A 17,213-nucleotide genomic window follows, 5' to 3' on the forward strand; every position below is an offset into this window, starting at 1 on the left:
AATCCTGCCTGAGAAGGAAACTTTTTATTGTTCCTTATTCAAATTTATTCCCAATACTTTTCGATTGCAGCAAATAACTCATTATTCCCAGAACATGAATTTTACCAGTAATCGAAAAGTATTGGGAATAAATTTGAATAAGGAACAAAAAACAAGTTTCCTTCCCAGGCAGGATTCGAACCACGAAAGTCTTAGTTACCAGTCTATTGTGCTCTGGAGTGAACGAGGCTCTGAAATGAGCTACAAGGGTCAGTCCGGTTTTTCTTTTGCCACTACTGTACATGCGGAAAAAGAAATCGTGTGACAAAACAAGGGAAAAATTTAGACGTAAATTTCCTGCCCACCTGGATCCATGTAGAAAAACAATACTAAATAACAGTGAATAGTTTTAATGAATCATGTTCTGTGAATGATGTGATGTGATATCACACAAAAAGAGCACAGCTACTGTTTGGAGGGTGAGTACCGAATGTTATATTAGTAACACAGAATGTAAATTTTAATCTGGAAAAGTACCTTGAGTCACAGGTGCAAGCAGTAGGGTTAGTGGGGAAACCTTTCACTGGTCAGAAACACTGGGTGTGTTCGCTGAGATTCACTGTATACTGGTACCGGTAAGCCTTTAATATTAGTCAGTAATAATTTACGCCCTTCTTTCACTAACCACATAATTCTTATATAGTTGAATTAGGAATAAAATCATTATCTTGCCAGACCTCCTGGACTACACTTGCCTGTCACGAGGTAGGCAATGCGAGGGTTGCACTTGAACTGGTGTTGTTTGACACTGTAGCCATCACCAAGTGAAGCCTGCAGCAGCACCTTGCCCACATGCTGTGTGTCGCATAGCGTCCTGCAAACCAAACAATTTTATTCTGCTGATTCTGCCTCAGGCAGGTGATTGTGATTACGTCGTCTTGTCTAGTCATAGTAGTACCTTACCAAATTTAGTTATTTTGTATTACCTGAACGCCTGCTGCGTCTGTTGACGTGAGAATACAGTGCATGCCAGAGGCTGCACCACCCCTCGTTCAATTCCATCCTGCACTTTGTTATGCAAGTCTGTCTGCCAGTCTAGTGGCAGGCTGAACAGGTCCTCTAGTGCCACCCCAAACACAGCAGTGTTCTTGGCAAACACCTCCATCCCTTCAGTTGCACAAAGTAAAAGTAAAATAATTCACTGTAATTACAACATTAGTTATCTCCATTCTTCTGAATACACCAGGCATGAAAGTAACGTCCCATCAGTCTGTGCATATCTCTATTTGCTATGAACAACAGCCAAAGTAAAAGAAAGCCTACTTACCAGAATTAAACGTTCTGTTCTCAGATAAAGGGAAATAAAAGTAATTTTGCTCCTTTGGTATCTCGTTCATGCGAAGTTTATGATATTAATTGTAATAAAATATTATTCAGAATATGATTGCATGTGGATGAAAAAGTTCGTTAATATCAATTTTTGTTTGCCTATTTTTCTATATCAAATACAAGAATCAACGATAGGAAGGTTATTTGTAGAATTTAAGTTATTAGAGGAGTTGCTTTATAGTTTCTGAACGGTGTTTGTTGACTGTTTTCTTTGTTTTTATTCATCAAATATTGAAGTGTCTTTACGAAGTACTTGATGAAATTGGTTATTTATTACTATAGTTGGTGATGAGGATGAGATTAATTATTATTTCTATAGTTGGTGATGAGGTTGAGATTAATTATTACAGTGCATTTCACGAATAGGGAGGGCTAACCTCAATACCGTAGCTTTTAGAGGCTCCTTGACCATATTCCTGGAAAACCTGCACGTTTGTGATGCAGGTATAGGGAGGGTTGAAATAAAGTCACTGATTTTCCTGTAGTTCCTATTGCCTACAGATGCTACAGGCATAACTAGTTAGCTATTTCAAGCAGTTTGGTGTGAATTGTGGTCTTGTGAACTTGTCACAATGGCAATCTTAAATGTAAGTTTTATATTATGTTTAATTGTAGTGTCTTATTTAATTGCTGAAAGACGAAACCATATTCGTTCCAAAAATAAAGAGCTTACATGCCAGATTCGCAAGTATATTCAGAAAAATGATGATGCGAGGTCCGATAAACCTATGATATCCCTCACTAAGTGTATGAAAGAACTATTAAAGCGACTGGAATAATTTCTTGAATGAGGTTGCAATCTTGTGTGTGTTTTTGTGTGATGTATTTTTTGTGTTCTTGTGTTTGTGTTGTATTCTTACGTTTTTTGTGATTATGTTTGTGTTATATATTATGTTGTCTATTATGTTGGGGTTGTATCCGTTTTCTTGTGCTATGTATTTGATTGTGTTTAGCTCTTCTTTGTAATCATGTTGGTTGTTCATTGGTATGTTGAGTAGTCTGTGTCTGTGTACCATTGTTCGGAATGCAGCTTGTTTGTGTTGTGTCGGGTGGTTGGATGTGTTGTGAATGTGTGTTGTTGTTGTTGGTTTTCACTTTTCTGTATACTTTGAATGTGTGTTTGTTGTCTACTTTTGTTATTGTGATGTCTAAAAAATTTATGGATTTGTTGTTTTCAATTTCTAATGTCTAGTGTAGTGCAGTACACACAAAAACATAAGAATGCAACACAAACACAAGCACACAACAAATACATCACACTAACATACGAAAACAAAAACACACACAAGATTGCAACCTCATTCAAGAAATTAAATTATAACATCGCATACAGAACAAATAATACTCTACAAAAACATCTCAACACACAAACCACACAGACAAACAAATACAACCACACAGGCATATACAAACTCAAATGTAATACCAGCAACAACTTCTACATAGGACAGACAGGCAGATCATTTCAAACACGTTACAAAGAACCCATCACAGCCATAACAAAATTACAAAATATTTCCACATATGCAGAACACATCACAAATGCTAACCACACCTACAAAGACATCAACACAGACATGGAAATTCTACACATCCAACCAAAAAGCCAGAAACTAAACACACTAGAACAATATGAAATATACAGACACACAAAAACACACCCTAATGAAATTCTCAACACATAACTCAAGTTCAGAACACACACACTCTTTGACTCCACATTACACTACACAAACACACCCTCACAGGAAACAAAACAAGAGGCGCCAAGACCAGCAACGACCATTTCTGAAGAAGACCAATAACAGGTCGAAATATGTAAACCAGGTACGATAGAATTTAACACGAGAAAGTCATATAATACATATTCCGAAGTGATACAGTGTTAAAAGTTGTGTAATCGAGATGTATAATATTGATATATTTCATATGCATCATTTCCAGATAAAATGACTCGTAGATAGTGAGTATGAAAAAAGTCCAATCAATAAGTTTACGAGGAATTTCTGTACACTAATAGACAGACAGACAGACAACATGTCCAAAACTAGTTTTTTGTTATCAAGAATGCTGAAAACGTGTATTATAACGAAAAACTCAAAGTAAATCTATTTTTGTAGCAGCAAAACACAAAAAATAAAAACAAAAAACAAGCATGAGAACAGCAACAGGATTCGTGTGTCTCACCTAAGGTCTTGTTGGCTACAATATCGGCAGCAGCCATCTGCAGCAGTCGTCCATGGGTAGCGAGGCAGCGCACGGTGCGGCTCATTTTGGGACCACTCAGGGTGTTAAGGATTAGACTGCAGCCCTTGCCAGCCGTCTGCAGCAGGATGTGCGTGTCGAACTGCTCGAGTCCCAGAATGTGACTGTCCAATAGCTGCACACACGCATTCAGACATACTGTAGCTTGACTTGGCTTTTCAAGGGATGAATCCATGTATTTAGGCCTACATTGGCCCTTGTGCACCCTATATATGCGATGAGTACTCGAGTCTAACAGGTGGCCTGAGTGGTATTCGTGTATTCGTTGCTGACAAGTGAGCCATTCTGCCACAACCTTCACAGACCAAAGTCCCATCCTCAGACGAGTACATGATAAGCCCCAGAGTCCCAAGTCTTGCCTACATCAGCAATGGAAAATGGTACTACCTCCAAAAATTCATCCCAGTCTGTTTTTAAATTATTTAAAATGAGGGAAACATGGAATGATAGAGGGAAACGGGAGTACCCTGAAAAAAAGCCCTCTGCAATGTCTGCTTTGTCCACCACAAATTCCATCATGATCTGACCGGGTTGCATGGATGGAAGACGAGCGTGCTAGCACTTGAGCCACAGATGCGGAATTTTTATGGTATGTTATTTTAAGATATCTTCGCATCTGTGGCATACCATAAGCCACACACATGGCCCTGGGTGATGCTAAATGAACAACAATTTACAAGGTGCATTAAATATGAATTACAAGTTGATCAAGATAAAAATGTGCATTTCAACACAAATCACATCTGTGGCAGGGAGGAAAAAGACCTTAAGTCAATATTTTGTGAAAGTGAGATTTTATATATTCTGAAAGCGGAAACAATTCTCTACAATCTGGTAAAGCGGCTAAAGTTAAGTAAGACTCCTGACTAGATTTATAGTGTTACCAATGTCCTAAGTCCTTTTTGAATCGAGCACACACAGAATAAAGGGCTTAAGAATATTTAATACTTTATTCCTTACAAACCATCACATGTTTACTTTCCATGCTTCCCTATTAAAAAGGTCTAACTTGTATTTTAGCAATTTTATCACATACTGATGCCCTTTCCTTTTAAAACTTTAAGAACAAGGGTAAACAGTCCTATAATTGTTTAAGACCCATTTTGCATTTCTAATAATTTACATTTCTCATTTATTTTGACATGAAAAAGGTCTTATGTTTAATAATCCCTTTTACTCAGTTTGGCTTCTAGTCTTAAAAGGGCTTAAGTGCGGCTGTTTTTTTGGAAATAATCAAGAAAATTGTTAAATGAGCAACATTATCTATTTTAGAAGAAATATAAACAAATAATATCCAGGAAAAAACTCATATTAAAAAACCTCTATAATTGACACCAATTTCTACTGTTCTCCTGAAAAGTGTAACATTTTTACTTAAGACCTTTTTCCTCCCGGCCACAGACATAATGATTTTATCAAGTTGATGAGGCTAGTGTAATACATGAAAGGACATATTTTGATCAAGATAAAAAATATGAGACATACCTATTACTGTAGCTACATAAGAGAAGGAAGATTGCAAGTGAAATTATTGTCAGAGTACATAAAATTAATTTCTCAAAATTATCTAGGAAATAGAAGAGTTAAACAAGACTGGCTTAGTGGAGATCACTGTTTGGAAAAATAACGAGGCATCAGAAATTGTTACATTTTATAACCTACAACTGGATCTACTAAGACTATAATAACAAGTGACTGTAATGCAGCATCACCAAACTGGTACCGGTATTATAGCTACACAATCTAACCTGGGTGCTATTGCATAATCGTTTACAAACTTATAATTAGGTCCCGATGTTAGGTAAAATGCCTTTTTTAAACTGAGTGTATGTATGAAAGACCTATTAGAGATAAACACGTTTCCACACATTTGGGGACCATAGGCCCAATTTTTATTTTGCCTTTTTTGCCTGTTTTAGCTGCCGTTGATTATTTTAAGGTTAAATGTCTTTTTTAGCCTTTTTACGTCGTTATTGTACATTTTCTATATTTTTAATGCATTTAAAGTAAACCGCTCATAAATTATATAAAAAAACAAAAAAGAATTCTCCCCTATTGATTCCATCTTTTATGTCACGTAACAAAGATGTTTGAACAGTATAACCCTCAGTGCTCAGGCCACTTCGGGGTTTACTAGCAAAAGAAAAGGGATGAGGGAAGTATTAAAGCAAGTCTCCAGGTCCCATTACTGTTGTTGCTTGCACACACAAGTCACTCGTACTTCGAAGTCTCTATTCCCTTCTCACATCCCTCTTTTTGAGACAATACACAGTCGGTTTTTCCCGATCTCTGAAAGAAAGTTGAGACAGTCCTTCTGAAATAAGTTTGCTCCACTCACTTCAGTAGAAGTAGAAAGATCTTTTTCCACCATGAAAAACGTTCTCGCTGACAGGTGGCTCACTGTAACAGTTGAAGGGTACACGGGAAAAACGAACAATGTCACAATGCTGTTAAGGGTGATGTCATTATCTAATTCACTGTATTACCACAAACTTTAGTGTTATTTTTACGAAAAGTGGTAAAGGAGAATTAAAACCACGGATACATTCATCATTTCTTTCATTTCAAATAGAAACACCAATAAATTTAGCAGTAATATACCGAGATAGATCAATATCTCAACCTTAATGGAAATGTGACATTGTTCGTTTTTCCCGTGTACCCTTCAGTTGACAACTTGAAAAAGCATCTTGTTGTGATATGTAACAAAGGAAAGTGAGTACCGTATGGGATAGTTTATTAAGTATTTGTTTATTTTTTGTCTTTTTCCATCAATAATAAATGCCTATTTCACTGTCTATTTTTACTATTTTTAATGCCGATATGCCTGCCTATTTTAACCAAAATAAATGCCTAAACATCGAGGCTCTACTTATAACATTAATGTATTTACATATTTGTGCCATGTAGAATATTTCTGTTGCATAATGCTAAGGAGAAAATTTACAAATTACAAATAAAATTTGGTACTGGCACTAATATTATTAGTGAATTTTACAAGCACCTGTTGCATAATTGGAAGTAATGTTATTAGTTATTAGTGTTTACTAATACCGGTATTTTTTCTACAACTTTGTATTCACTCATCATTCCGAATTATCAATCAGGTTAATTTGTTTGTAGTGAACATGAGTAAAATGAATCATGATTCGTTATCTAGTTTTTAAATCTTCAAAAACCTCACCCAAACGACAAAAAAAAAGGATAATCCTTACATAAAATTTGATAATCCATTTTGAATCTTGCGTACACTACTTTTAACACTTGAATATAAGTAATTGATTAACTAGTGGACTTACTCGTGTTAATTATGTAAGTCTGTGCGGCTTATAGCTGTTTCGGTGCATCACCACACCATCTTCAGAGCCTACTAGATCTCGGCGTCATCTCGAACTTCTCTGCCTGTTATGTGGGTGCGTTTGATTGTTGAAAGGTGTTGAATAGTGGAGTCAAATAGTATGTGTGTACTGAAATTGATCTGTGTGTTGAGAATTTGATCAGGGTGTGTTTTAGTGTGTTTGTATATTTCGTATTGTTCTAGTGTGTTGAGTTTTTGGTTCTTGGGTTGTATGTGTAGGATTTCTATGTCCGCATTTATGTTATTGTATGTATGGTTAACATTGGTTATGTGATCAGCGTATGTAACCAGAGGACGCAATACATCTACATACGCCGATCACATAACCAATGCTAACCATACATACAATAACATAAATGCGGACATGGAAATCCTACACATACAACCCAAGAACCAAAAACTCAACACACTAGAACAATACGAAATATACAGATCAATTTCAGTACACACACACTATTTGACTCCACTATTCAACACCTTTCAACAATCAAACGCACCCACATAACAGGCAGAGAAGTTCGAGATGACGCCGAGATCTAGTAGGCTCTGAAGATGGTGTGATGATGCACCGAAACAGCTGTAAGCCGCACAGACTTACATAATTAACACGAGTAAGTCCACTAGTTAATCAATTACTTATAAAATTTTATTTGCAAAATGATTCAGACTTCTTTGAAAGATTTATATAGCATATGTTTTTAGAAGACACATGAGTTCAACCAATACTGAAATTTGTTAAGTTTTACAGACTTTCTAGTAAATTTAAACAAAACAGATGTCAATTATCACCTGTAAATAGTCAAACATTTCAATTACGCGGAATACAATTCTCAAATGACTGTTACTGTTGGGATACACTATGAAAACCAGGACTACAAAGTGCACGTGCTCACCTGGGGGAACCGCTTCTTAAGGAAGAGGCGGTGCTCAGGTGTAGCCACTGTGGTGAACACTGTACAGGCATGGTCCAGTGCTATGCTGATAGCAGCTTGCCCAATGTTCGTCCATCCCTTGTGTATCAGCACACACTCTTCACGCCGCAGCCGCGCTGTTAGCTCCAGGACATAATATGCCTGAAAAAGAGACAGTCAGTTGGTAAGCCAAGAGCAAGCGACCCAGATATGACGACGTCCCCACAGCTGAACATCCCATTAGTGTATTGCTTATCATGCTTACTCCTGGATTGAAATTCGGCCGGAGTTTTAAGGGCGATAAAGCCTTTATCACAAGATCAGTTGAGATTTCCTGTTGTAGATTTGTGGTACAAAACAGAACTTAAAGAGAACAGAGAGAGAGGGTTGCCAGACGTCCTGGATTTTAATGGTGTGTCCTGTGTCCTGGATTGAGTTATATTTTTCCCGGAATGTCAAAAAGTTTCGAAAAATATAATTCTTTGCTCATTTCTGTAAAATAATTTTTGAAATTCCTTATTCAGTTTTTCAAGACCCTGTCCAACCTATGTTCAATGCTGTCATTGCTGCCTGGCACCTCTTATCGGGTTGTATTCAAATAAAAACGATAATATTACGTATTCTATAGTATCGTTATTCTTTATTCTCTTTGGAAATTGATTTATTATTGATAGGACCTAAACACAGTATCAAGCATTTTTTCTGTATAGATCAGGCTGAAACATTGTTTTTCCAGAATTTATCAATAATTCAAAGGAAATTTCATAATCTAGCAAAAATATAACAAAATTAAAAGTATATATTTTATATAACTTAGTTGAAATACATAAAAGGAATAAAATTAGTTGCATTACAAACTGAATTAATTCAAATGTGTAGTCTCGTTAAGGTATGCAGTATCATCACCTCTTCTGGATTCTTGCCGAGAGAATCTGGCAACTCTCATTCCTATTGTGTAATTTCTGAAGTTTTGTTGTGAATGACTTCATTGTGCAGAAACGAACAGGCTTAAAATATGATTAATATCTCTCCTTCGCTCTACAATTCACTTGGAGGTCTATTAAATTGTGTCATAAATTGAAGGCCAGTAACTGTCATTCTTCAGACTGAGTGAAGACGCAAAATTGATAGTTTCTTCTGACTCAAAACATTGGTCAAAAAGTGGTTCTTTGACAACCAATAGTCATAAGAAGCGAGATCTGGAGAGTAGGGAGACTGTACCATCACATATCACATGGCGATGCTGTGTTGCTGAGCTGCTGAAGTTCTGAAAGTGATTATGCATGAGGCCACTTCAATTGAAGAACACGTGATTTTGAGTGCAGTCTGTCTGTGCTGAAATATTTTTTACTTGGCAATTTGGCGAATGCCTTTCTGCACTTTATTTTTCAACTTAGGGTCATTGCCAGTCCCAAGTCCGCATGAGAAAGGAGGGGCAGAAGTAATAACCTGGTTTAGTTGGTTCATTGTTAGAGTTATGATGAAGACCTTAATGGCAGAAACAGCGAGGTATAAGTCTTATGAAGGACTGTAAGTGACAGATGAGGCAAACCACTCTCCACCGAAAATGATGAGATAACTGCTATCTTACTAAGGGATGATATCCCAACAGAAAATTCCTGTTCCTCCAGGATGGAGGTTGTGCTTAAGGCTAACGATCCTATCACGGAAAAAAACCTAAATAGTGAATGACAATATTGTCAAATTGCCAACACATAATATATTATGAATCAACATGTTTATGAATATCAATATTGGAATATGGAATGTCTTAAGTTTATACAGATCTGAATCACTGGATAATGTTATAAAAGAAGTATCACGTTACAAACTTGATTTATTTATTTTATTTATTTAATCTGGTAGAGATAAGGCCATCAGGCCTTCTCTTCCCCTCTACCAGGGGATTACAACTACAATATTAAGAATACAATTACAATTAATATTGAATTTACAAATACAATAAAAATCAAAGTACTAAAAGATTAACTGATTAATAAAGGCTAGATGGTTTATTGTAGAATTTAAGAACAAAGACATTTTTTAATTAATTAAGTAAAAATTAAACCTACTCTAGGCAGTAAGAAAATCCTTAATAAGTTTGTTTTTGAACACTGCTAAATTCCGACAGTCTCTGATGTCACTGGGTAGGGTATTCCACAAGCGTGATAGTGAGATTGTGTATGATGATGAATACGATGTTGTCTTATGTGTTGGATTTAGTTGGTATGGAAAAAAAACAAGAGAGTTAGGCAAAGGAAGTATGACAAAGTACAATCACATAATTTTTTATGGTAGAAATAACATAGATGGGCATCAATTTGATACTGCATTTCAAATTAATAACAGAATATTGGCTTATATCAAGAATAGCATATTACATTATATTAAAATTGAATGTAAATACATTAACACTATTGTTATTAATTGTCGTGTGCCATCTAAAGAAAAATCAGATGATACTGAAGAAGATTTCTATACTGACCTTGAAAATCTAATTGATAATTTCTCAAAAAGAGTAGTCAAAATAATATTAGGAGATTTTAATGAAAAAATTGGTCAGGATAACCACTGTAAGCCTCTAATAGGCTCACACCAGGGAAGCAATGACAGTGATTTAAACTTAATTCATTTTGCTATCTCTCAAAATCCTATAATTAAAGGAAACATGGATATGATGAGACAGTACTACTAAAATCTAATTGAGCTTGCTTTAATTGATAAACATCACCATAAATGTATACAAAATGTACGAAGTTTCAGAGGAGCTGACTGTGACTCGGATCATTATATAGTCAAAATAAAATTTAAAATATCACTCTCAATAAGAAAATAAATAAAGTAAGTAAAATAAAATATCTAATTTTTTTTTATTCATAGATTGGAAGATGCTGAAATAAATAGCCAATTTATAGAAGAGTTAAAATTAATTCAATGTGCTGTAGAAGAAGCTAGCACAGCAGTTACCACTAACAATGATTGTGATATAAATGAAAAATTATTAAATCTCAAAAAGAAAAATCTGCTGAAATTTTTTAAGTTACTTGTTCAGCTAAAAACTCTTGGTTTGATTCCGAGTGAATAGGCAACAGAAGAAAGGACGAAAGCTAAAAATAAATACCATAAAAATTTATCTAAAAAATTTGAAATATAAATTTATTAAAACGCAGAAATATGCCAACTCGTCACTTACTGCGGCATAGGCCAGTGGGACAGTGGCGGCAGCCTCTAGACTCCAGCCAGGGGGCACGTGCCACACAAGGTACTGCTCTTTGGTGGCATCACGAGCAATGCCCATTATCTGCTGGCCCTCTGATGTCCTTCCAGCGAACTCCACTATCTCCACACTGCCCTCACCCTGCAAAAATAACATCTTACGTCATTATTGATAAAGGTACACTTTCGAATAACCTCAAACCAAATGCAACTCTTTGTTATCTTTAGATTCGCGATACTCCTGAGTTTGTAAATTTACATTCAGGCTACTCTTGATGTACTTATAATCATTTTACCTGAACTTGTATTTGATGGTTCAGATCTTATCAAAGATCTAAATATAAATTTTCCGTTAAGCAGAATTGTTTGACGCAGAAAGGGTTCATATTTTAGTACAGGTAATGTTACTGAACCTGCTCATTTCAGTTCATTATCAACATTTATTTCTCGAATCAATTCGGCATTGTTAACATTTTGTTTCCAATATGCCACAGAATTATATGCAATCTTAATATAGAATGTCACCAGATTTGTATGAAGAGAAGTCACAACATTCCTTTTAAAATATTACAAAAAGAACAAATGAGTGGTGTCCTGCCAATTGACGTTTGTCTTGTCCATGAGTGCTTTAGTACAGACAACTGTGTTAGTGTCGAGATATTTGAATAAATGATGGAGAAATGAATCCGAGGTCCAATGCCGAAAGTTACCCAGCAATTCTGCTTCAGTTGGTTGAGGAAAAACCAAGGAAAAAATCCCAACCGAGATTTGAACCCAGGCCTCCTTGTCTCACATTCAGACTTTCAGACATTCAGAATTTTGGTAAGGAGACTTCCCCTACAGAATCGTGTATTCTGCACTGAAACAATATACAGCAGTATGATATTAAAATCAGTAAGATTATTACGATGAGCCTATTTGTTCTATATATTGCACTGTAATTTATATTAGGTTGATGCCTAAGTTTGTAGGGTTTTTATTTCGTCATCACAACACTGCATTGTTAGGAGATTGTTTATAATTTGTTATTTGGAGTGTTGTGCTTGTAAATATGCCTTGAAGTTTACAGATTTGAAGAAACTTTGTGCTATTCGTGGGCTAAAGAAGGTGAAGTGTCAGTGGTAAAAAACGAACACTTCCGACTTATTATTCTGTTTGCGTTTAATAGAGGAGCAAAGGCAGAAGAGGCGGCTCGAAACATTTGTGCCGTGTACAGGGAGAATACCATCGAAGAAAGCGCTGCAAGAAAATAGTTCTGTCGTTTCAACACACAACATCCCGTAAAAAAAATAGTGTCCATCCACAGAAGATGATGTTATTCTTCTGGCAGGATTGATTGATTGATTGATTTTTTATTAAGCCATAGCAATGTAATCATTGCTGACATTTATTGCCAACAACTCAGACACCTTGAAGAAAAATGACCGCGAAGACTACATCAAATACTGCAGCAACATAATAATGCACGCCCGCACTCCACCAACATGACGAAAGCAGCTACCCAGAAGCTTGGTTGGGGAGTGATTCCACATTCCCCATATTCTCCCGATCTTGCATCCTCAGATTTCCACCTTTTCTGTTCTCTGTATACCGGTAACAATCTTCAAGGGAACTCTTTTGATAATGAAGATACTTTACAAATTTGGCTTGACGACTTCTTTAACGCCAAACCAGCAGATTTCTTCAGACATGGAATTGAAAACGACCCCAGCATTGGCAGAGTCATAGATAATGTGCGAGAATATTTTATTCATTAATTTATGTCTTCTATTCATCACAAATGAAAACTTTTGTCACAGCGAAAAAATGCTACAAACTTTTGCATCAACCCAGTACATAAAAACAATTAATTCAAATGTTATTAAAAAAATATGCAAAGTCAACAGGAAATAATGAATATGGCATTGCCTTGTTATGAACTTACCTCAGTATCAGCATGCTTGAGGTTGAGTCCCAAGTACTGAACTTCCACACCATCAATACTGCAACAAACAAAATATTGGTGTATGCACAGATTAACATTTCCTTTCCGTTTGAAAGAATATGAAACTGCATATGATGTCGGGATAACGAAAACTACGGACTATTGACTTAGAAGAAATACTGTTAGTAGTCAACATACTTACTGAAATTGAGATGTTAATACATTTACAATGCCAGAGTTAGCCTTTGGTTCGTGTGCACTGAATTTGAAATATCATAAATAAGCAACTGTACTAACATCCTACTGCCTAACAGAGCACTTAAGCAATAAACTTATTAATTAAAAACATATGTGGCACTATAAGATGAACATTCATATAAAAAGCGATAAGAAGTACTCTGATGAAACTTTTACTGGTATAAAATGATAGTGGTGCCATTGTTGATGTATGGATGCGAGAGTTGGCCTTAAAAAGAAGTGAAAAAGGAAAAGTAAATCATCTGAGATGAAGTTCTTGAGACCCCTCATAGGCTATATTAGTATGGATAAAAAAGGCACAGTGATATAAGGAAGGAACTGAATATTTTCAATCTTTTATATTGATTATTTAACAATGGTCTATCACCTACGAAGTTAACTAGCATTGGTGAAATTTGTAATTGCGTGATGATATTTTGGCGAGACGAGCCCTAGAATTCGTCATTAGATTATCTAGCATTCATCTTACAATAACATTGCTGAGAAAATTTCTGAAAAAAAAAAATCACACCAGGTATCAGACCACATAGGATTCGAACCCACATCAGAGTGCAACCTGGGATGACGAGGAGCACAATTCGCCATATCAGAACTATACCATTGATGCACTTTCATTTCTAATAGGAAACGGAGCAGTTTCTTTGTTTTAACGGACTTCTCAGCTGGTATATTTCTTAGCTATAAAATTATTAAATATTCTATCGTTAAAACTTATATCATATAAAGTAAATCATATGATACATACACTCGCAAGTTTCAGAGACGTTATTCTGAGTCTAATGTGCCATCAAAATCGTGTAATGTAAGAGTGTGCAGTCCCATATTTACTCATTCATTCATAGTATTCTGCCAAAAGTAAGGGCTTTTACTGCAAACCCAGCATTCTCCAATCTTTCCTATTTTCTGCCTTCCTCTTAGCTGCCGCATACAATCTATGTTACTAACCTGTGTTTTTATAAATCATTCTGTTTTAATTTCATCAGTTCAAAATTATGATAAGGAAATCGTCACAGAGTTTGAAGCTGCTTGATTGAATGTTAAAAGTTGGACAAATAAGTACAAAAACAGATAAAATAACACATTCATTATGTGACTGTTCAATACTAACTTTAACTTTAGCTGGCCTTTAAATTAGAAGCATATATATGTTATTTTATTTTTTTTTCTCGCTGTTATTTATACTTGCTTAAATATCTTTGGTCATATCGCGAGTTAATCTTTTGTGTGAAATCCAAAGGCCTGTGTACTATTGTTGAGACTGGTTCTATTGTTGTGAACTAGATGGCGACTGTATATGTATTACTGATTTGTTATGTACATGATTTCGGTGATGAATGAGGCCGGTGATATTCAGGGATGTTGTGGCCCGAATTTCCTGGCATTTGCCTTATGGTTGAGGGAAAACCCTGAAAAACCTCAACCAGGAAATTCAATCCGACTGGGAATCGAACCTTGGACCTCTGCGTAAGAGACCAGCAAGCTGACCCCTACACCACAGAGGTGGTCTATTATTATTATTATTATTATTATTATTATTATTATTATTATTATTATTATTATTATTATTATTATTATTATGTTCATCTTCATTATTATGCCTCCAAATTTTGTTCTGTTGTTTCTTTAGTTTTCTGCTAAGCAAGCACTCTGTAATGGGAAACTTCTGGAAATTAAACTCAGCAAAAGAAAACTAAGCAGCGTGATAAATGAGAAGTAAACCAACCTGTCAAATGGAAGTTTCTCTGGATCAGTCGTGTGCTCGTCCTCTGTTGTGATGGGAATATTGTGGTACGATCCCCACACCCCATTCTTGAAGATGTTGGTTACCAAGTCCAGGCACAAACGCTTCAGGTATGGGCTGTTGTGCAAAGAGAATGCAGGAGCGGAACCATCTTCCACAAACACGCACCTACAAGTGCAGTCGAATTAAAATATTATCTTCGATATTCAGTGGAGAAGCAGCTTCGATTATCATTTTTTACTGTCGCCATGAACACAGTTTACCTTCAGAAGTATCAACATGACAGTAAAAACTGACTTATTAATTTGAGAAAAATTCGTTCCGGCACTGGTAATAGAACCCGGGACCTCTCAGCTCTGTGCACTGAGCGCTCTTTCCAACTGAGCTATGCTGGGACACAATCCATGGTGCTGGCCGAACTCTCCTCCTTTTGTATCATCATGATCTATTACCTACATTTTAGACATATAAGTCATATATGCAGGAGCGCATATTTAAATGACTTTGTAGTCATATTCAACAACAGTTTATGATATGAATATATGTATATAAAAATTGACTGTTCATATAATTTTTAACATCATTCTTTGAAATTAAAATAGCTAATAGCCCCTACGAAACTATGAAAAGCAAATTACTGTAATAGGGTACTGTATTTAGAAGGAAATAGTCATCTGTGTAAAATATTTTGGAAATCTATTTTAACACTAATACCGGTATTTCAGTTACGGTAAAATTGGCGATTTTTGGTATTTAATTCAGCGATTAACTATTGAAGTAGAGCATTTTTTTTTAATTTTTTTTTGCAAATTCAAAATCAATAACATCTATTAACTGATAGTTATGGTGGACATACATCCAGTTTTAAATGGAACTGAACCATTTTATAATGCAATCTCAGCCATCCATCAATTTTACATAAATCTCATTTTGTCTAATTTTCGTTTGAAATATAATTTTAATATAGTTGAAAGTTGTTTCTACGAAGATAATATCACAACATTAAGAAACACCAAAACCAGTTCTTCAACATTTAGATCAGATGCACACAGAATCAGATGCAGTGCAACACAACATTTTGTTTGTTGGTACTTGATTCCCATTGATTTTTTATAATGTGATGCACACAGAATCAGACGTGACAAGATGATCGCGAGCAAACACGAAGAGACAACATTGGATGACTGCTTGGACTTGGTCGTGAGCAAACAGTCTGATGGCTGCAGCATACTGCGTGTGCATGAGTGGGTATGTTGACGATTGCACACTCCCACTATCTACAGATACTATTATTGTGTGATGTACATTATTTATAATGGAGCTTTATGCGGATAAATTAGTTGTTTTAGTACAGGAAGGACCCATTCTGTACAACCCCAGAAAATAATGTGGTTTCTAAAATTTGGGAGGAAAGTGCAAATGACATAAAAGCACCATATGAGTATTAACTAATAATAGTCTACAGTAGGTTCACTTCTCTGCTCTACATTATCACTCATTATTTAATATATTTCAACACTGTAGCTCGTGAAGTAGTCATAAACATACACAATGACGTTTGTGCACTACATTTGTAACATATCTACAATAAGCTAAACCATTAAGTGCTAGGCATGCTTAGGAAATAATAACCAAATACAATAGAATTTCTGATATAAACAAAAAAAAAAACAGGATGCATGGAAAATTCGCACGAAAACAGACTGTTTCTTCCAAATAAAAAGTGAAAATTTTCTTCGTTACAAAATATACATGAACATTTCTACATATTTGATGCAGGGTGCGAATTAACGGGGGATGGGGGGGATTTCCCCCTGTTGGAAAGTTATCCCCCCTTCATAAATTCATATTAACATCCCTGCCAGGGATAACCTCTATCCCCCCCTCACAAAATATAATTGTTTTAATACATGTATGCTTTGTAAAGTACAGTATAAAGTAAGCAAAGAAAATAATATTGATGTATTATCATCACCGGTGAGCTGACAACAATCAATAACTTAGGAATTACACATCTTATCTTAAGCCTGCTCATGGATACAATAATAATAATAATACTTCCTTACAAATGACTTTTAAGGAACCCGAAGGTTCATTGCCGCCCTCACATAAGCCCGCCATCGGTCCCTATCCTGTGCAAGATTAATCCAGTCTCTATCATCATATCCCACC

At 35.6% G+C, this 17,213-nt stretch overlaps 1 protein-coding gene across 2 annotated transcripts in view; it reads right to left on the bottom strand.

The window, feature by feature from the left end:
• Nucleotides 1-17,213, bottom strand: part of LOC138703526 (fatty acid synthase-like) — a 75,255-nt gene that overhangs the window by 9,335 nt on the left and 48,707 nt on the right. For both annotated transcript variants that reach the window (XM_069831451.1, XM_069831450.1), the window contains exons 21-27: nt 15,024-15,209; nt 13,043-13,100; nt 11,096-11,260; nt 7,885-8,064; nt 3,556-3,748; nt 966-1,146; nt 735-853 (exon numbers count right to left, since the gene is read on the bottom strand). In XM_069831451.1, the coding sequence (XP_069687552.1) occupies nt 735-853; nt 966-1,146; nt 3,556-3,748; nt 7,885-8,064; nt 11,096-11,260; nt 13,043-13,100; nt 15,024-15,209 (1,082 nt within the window). The remainder of the gene's footprint in view (nt 1-734; nt 854-965; nt 1,147-3,555; nt 3,749-7,884; nt 8,065-11,095; nt 11,261-13,042; nt 13,101-15,023; nt 15,210-17,213) is intronic.

The sequence above is a fragment of the Periplaneta americana genome, chromosome 7 (assembly GCF_040183065.1).
Source record: "Periplaneta americana isolate PAMFEO1 chromosome 7, P.americana_PAMFEO1_priV1, whole genome shotgun sequence".
NCBI classification, from domain to species: Eukaryota; Metazoa; Arthropoda; class Insecta; order Blattodea; family Blattidae; genus Periplaneta; species Periplaneta americana.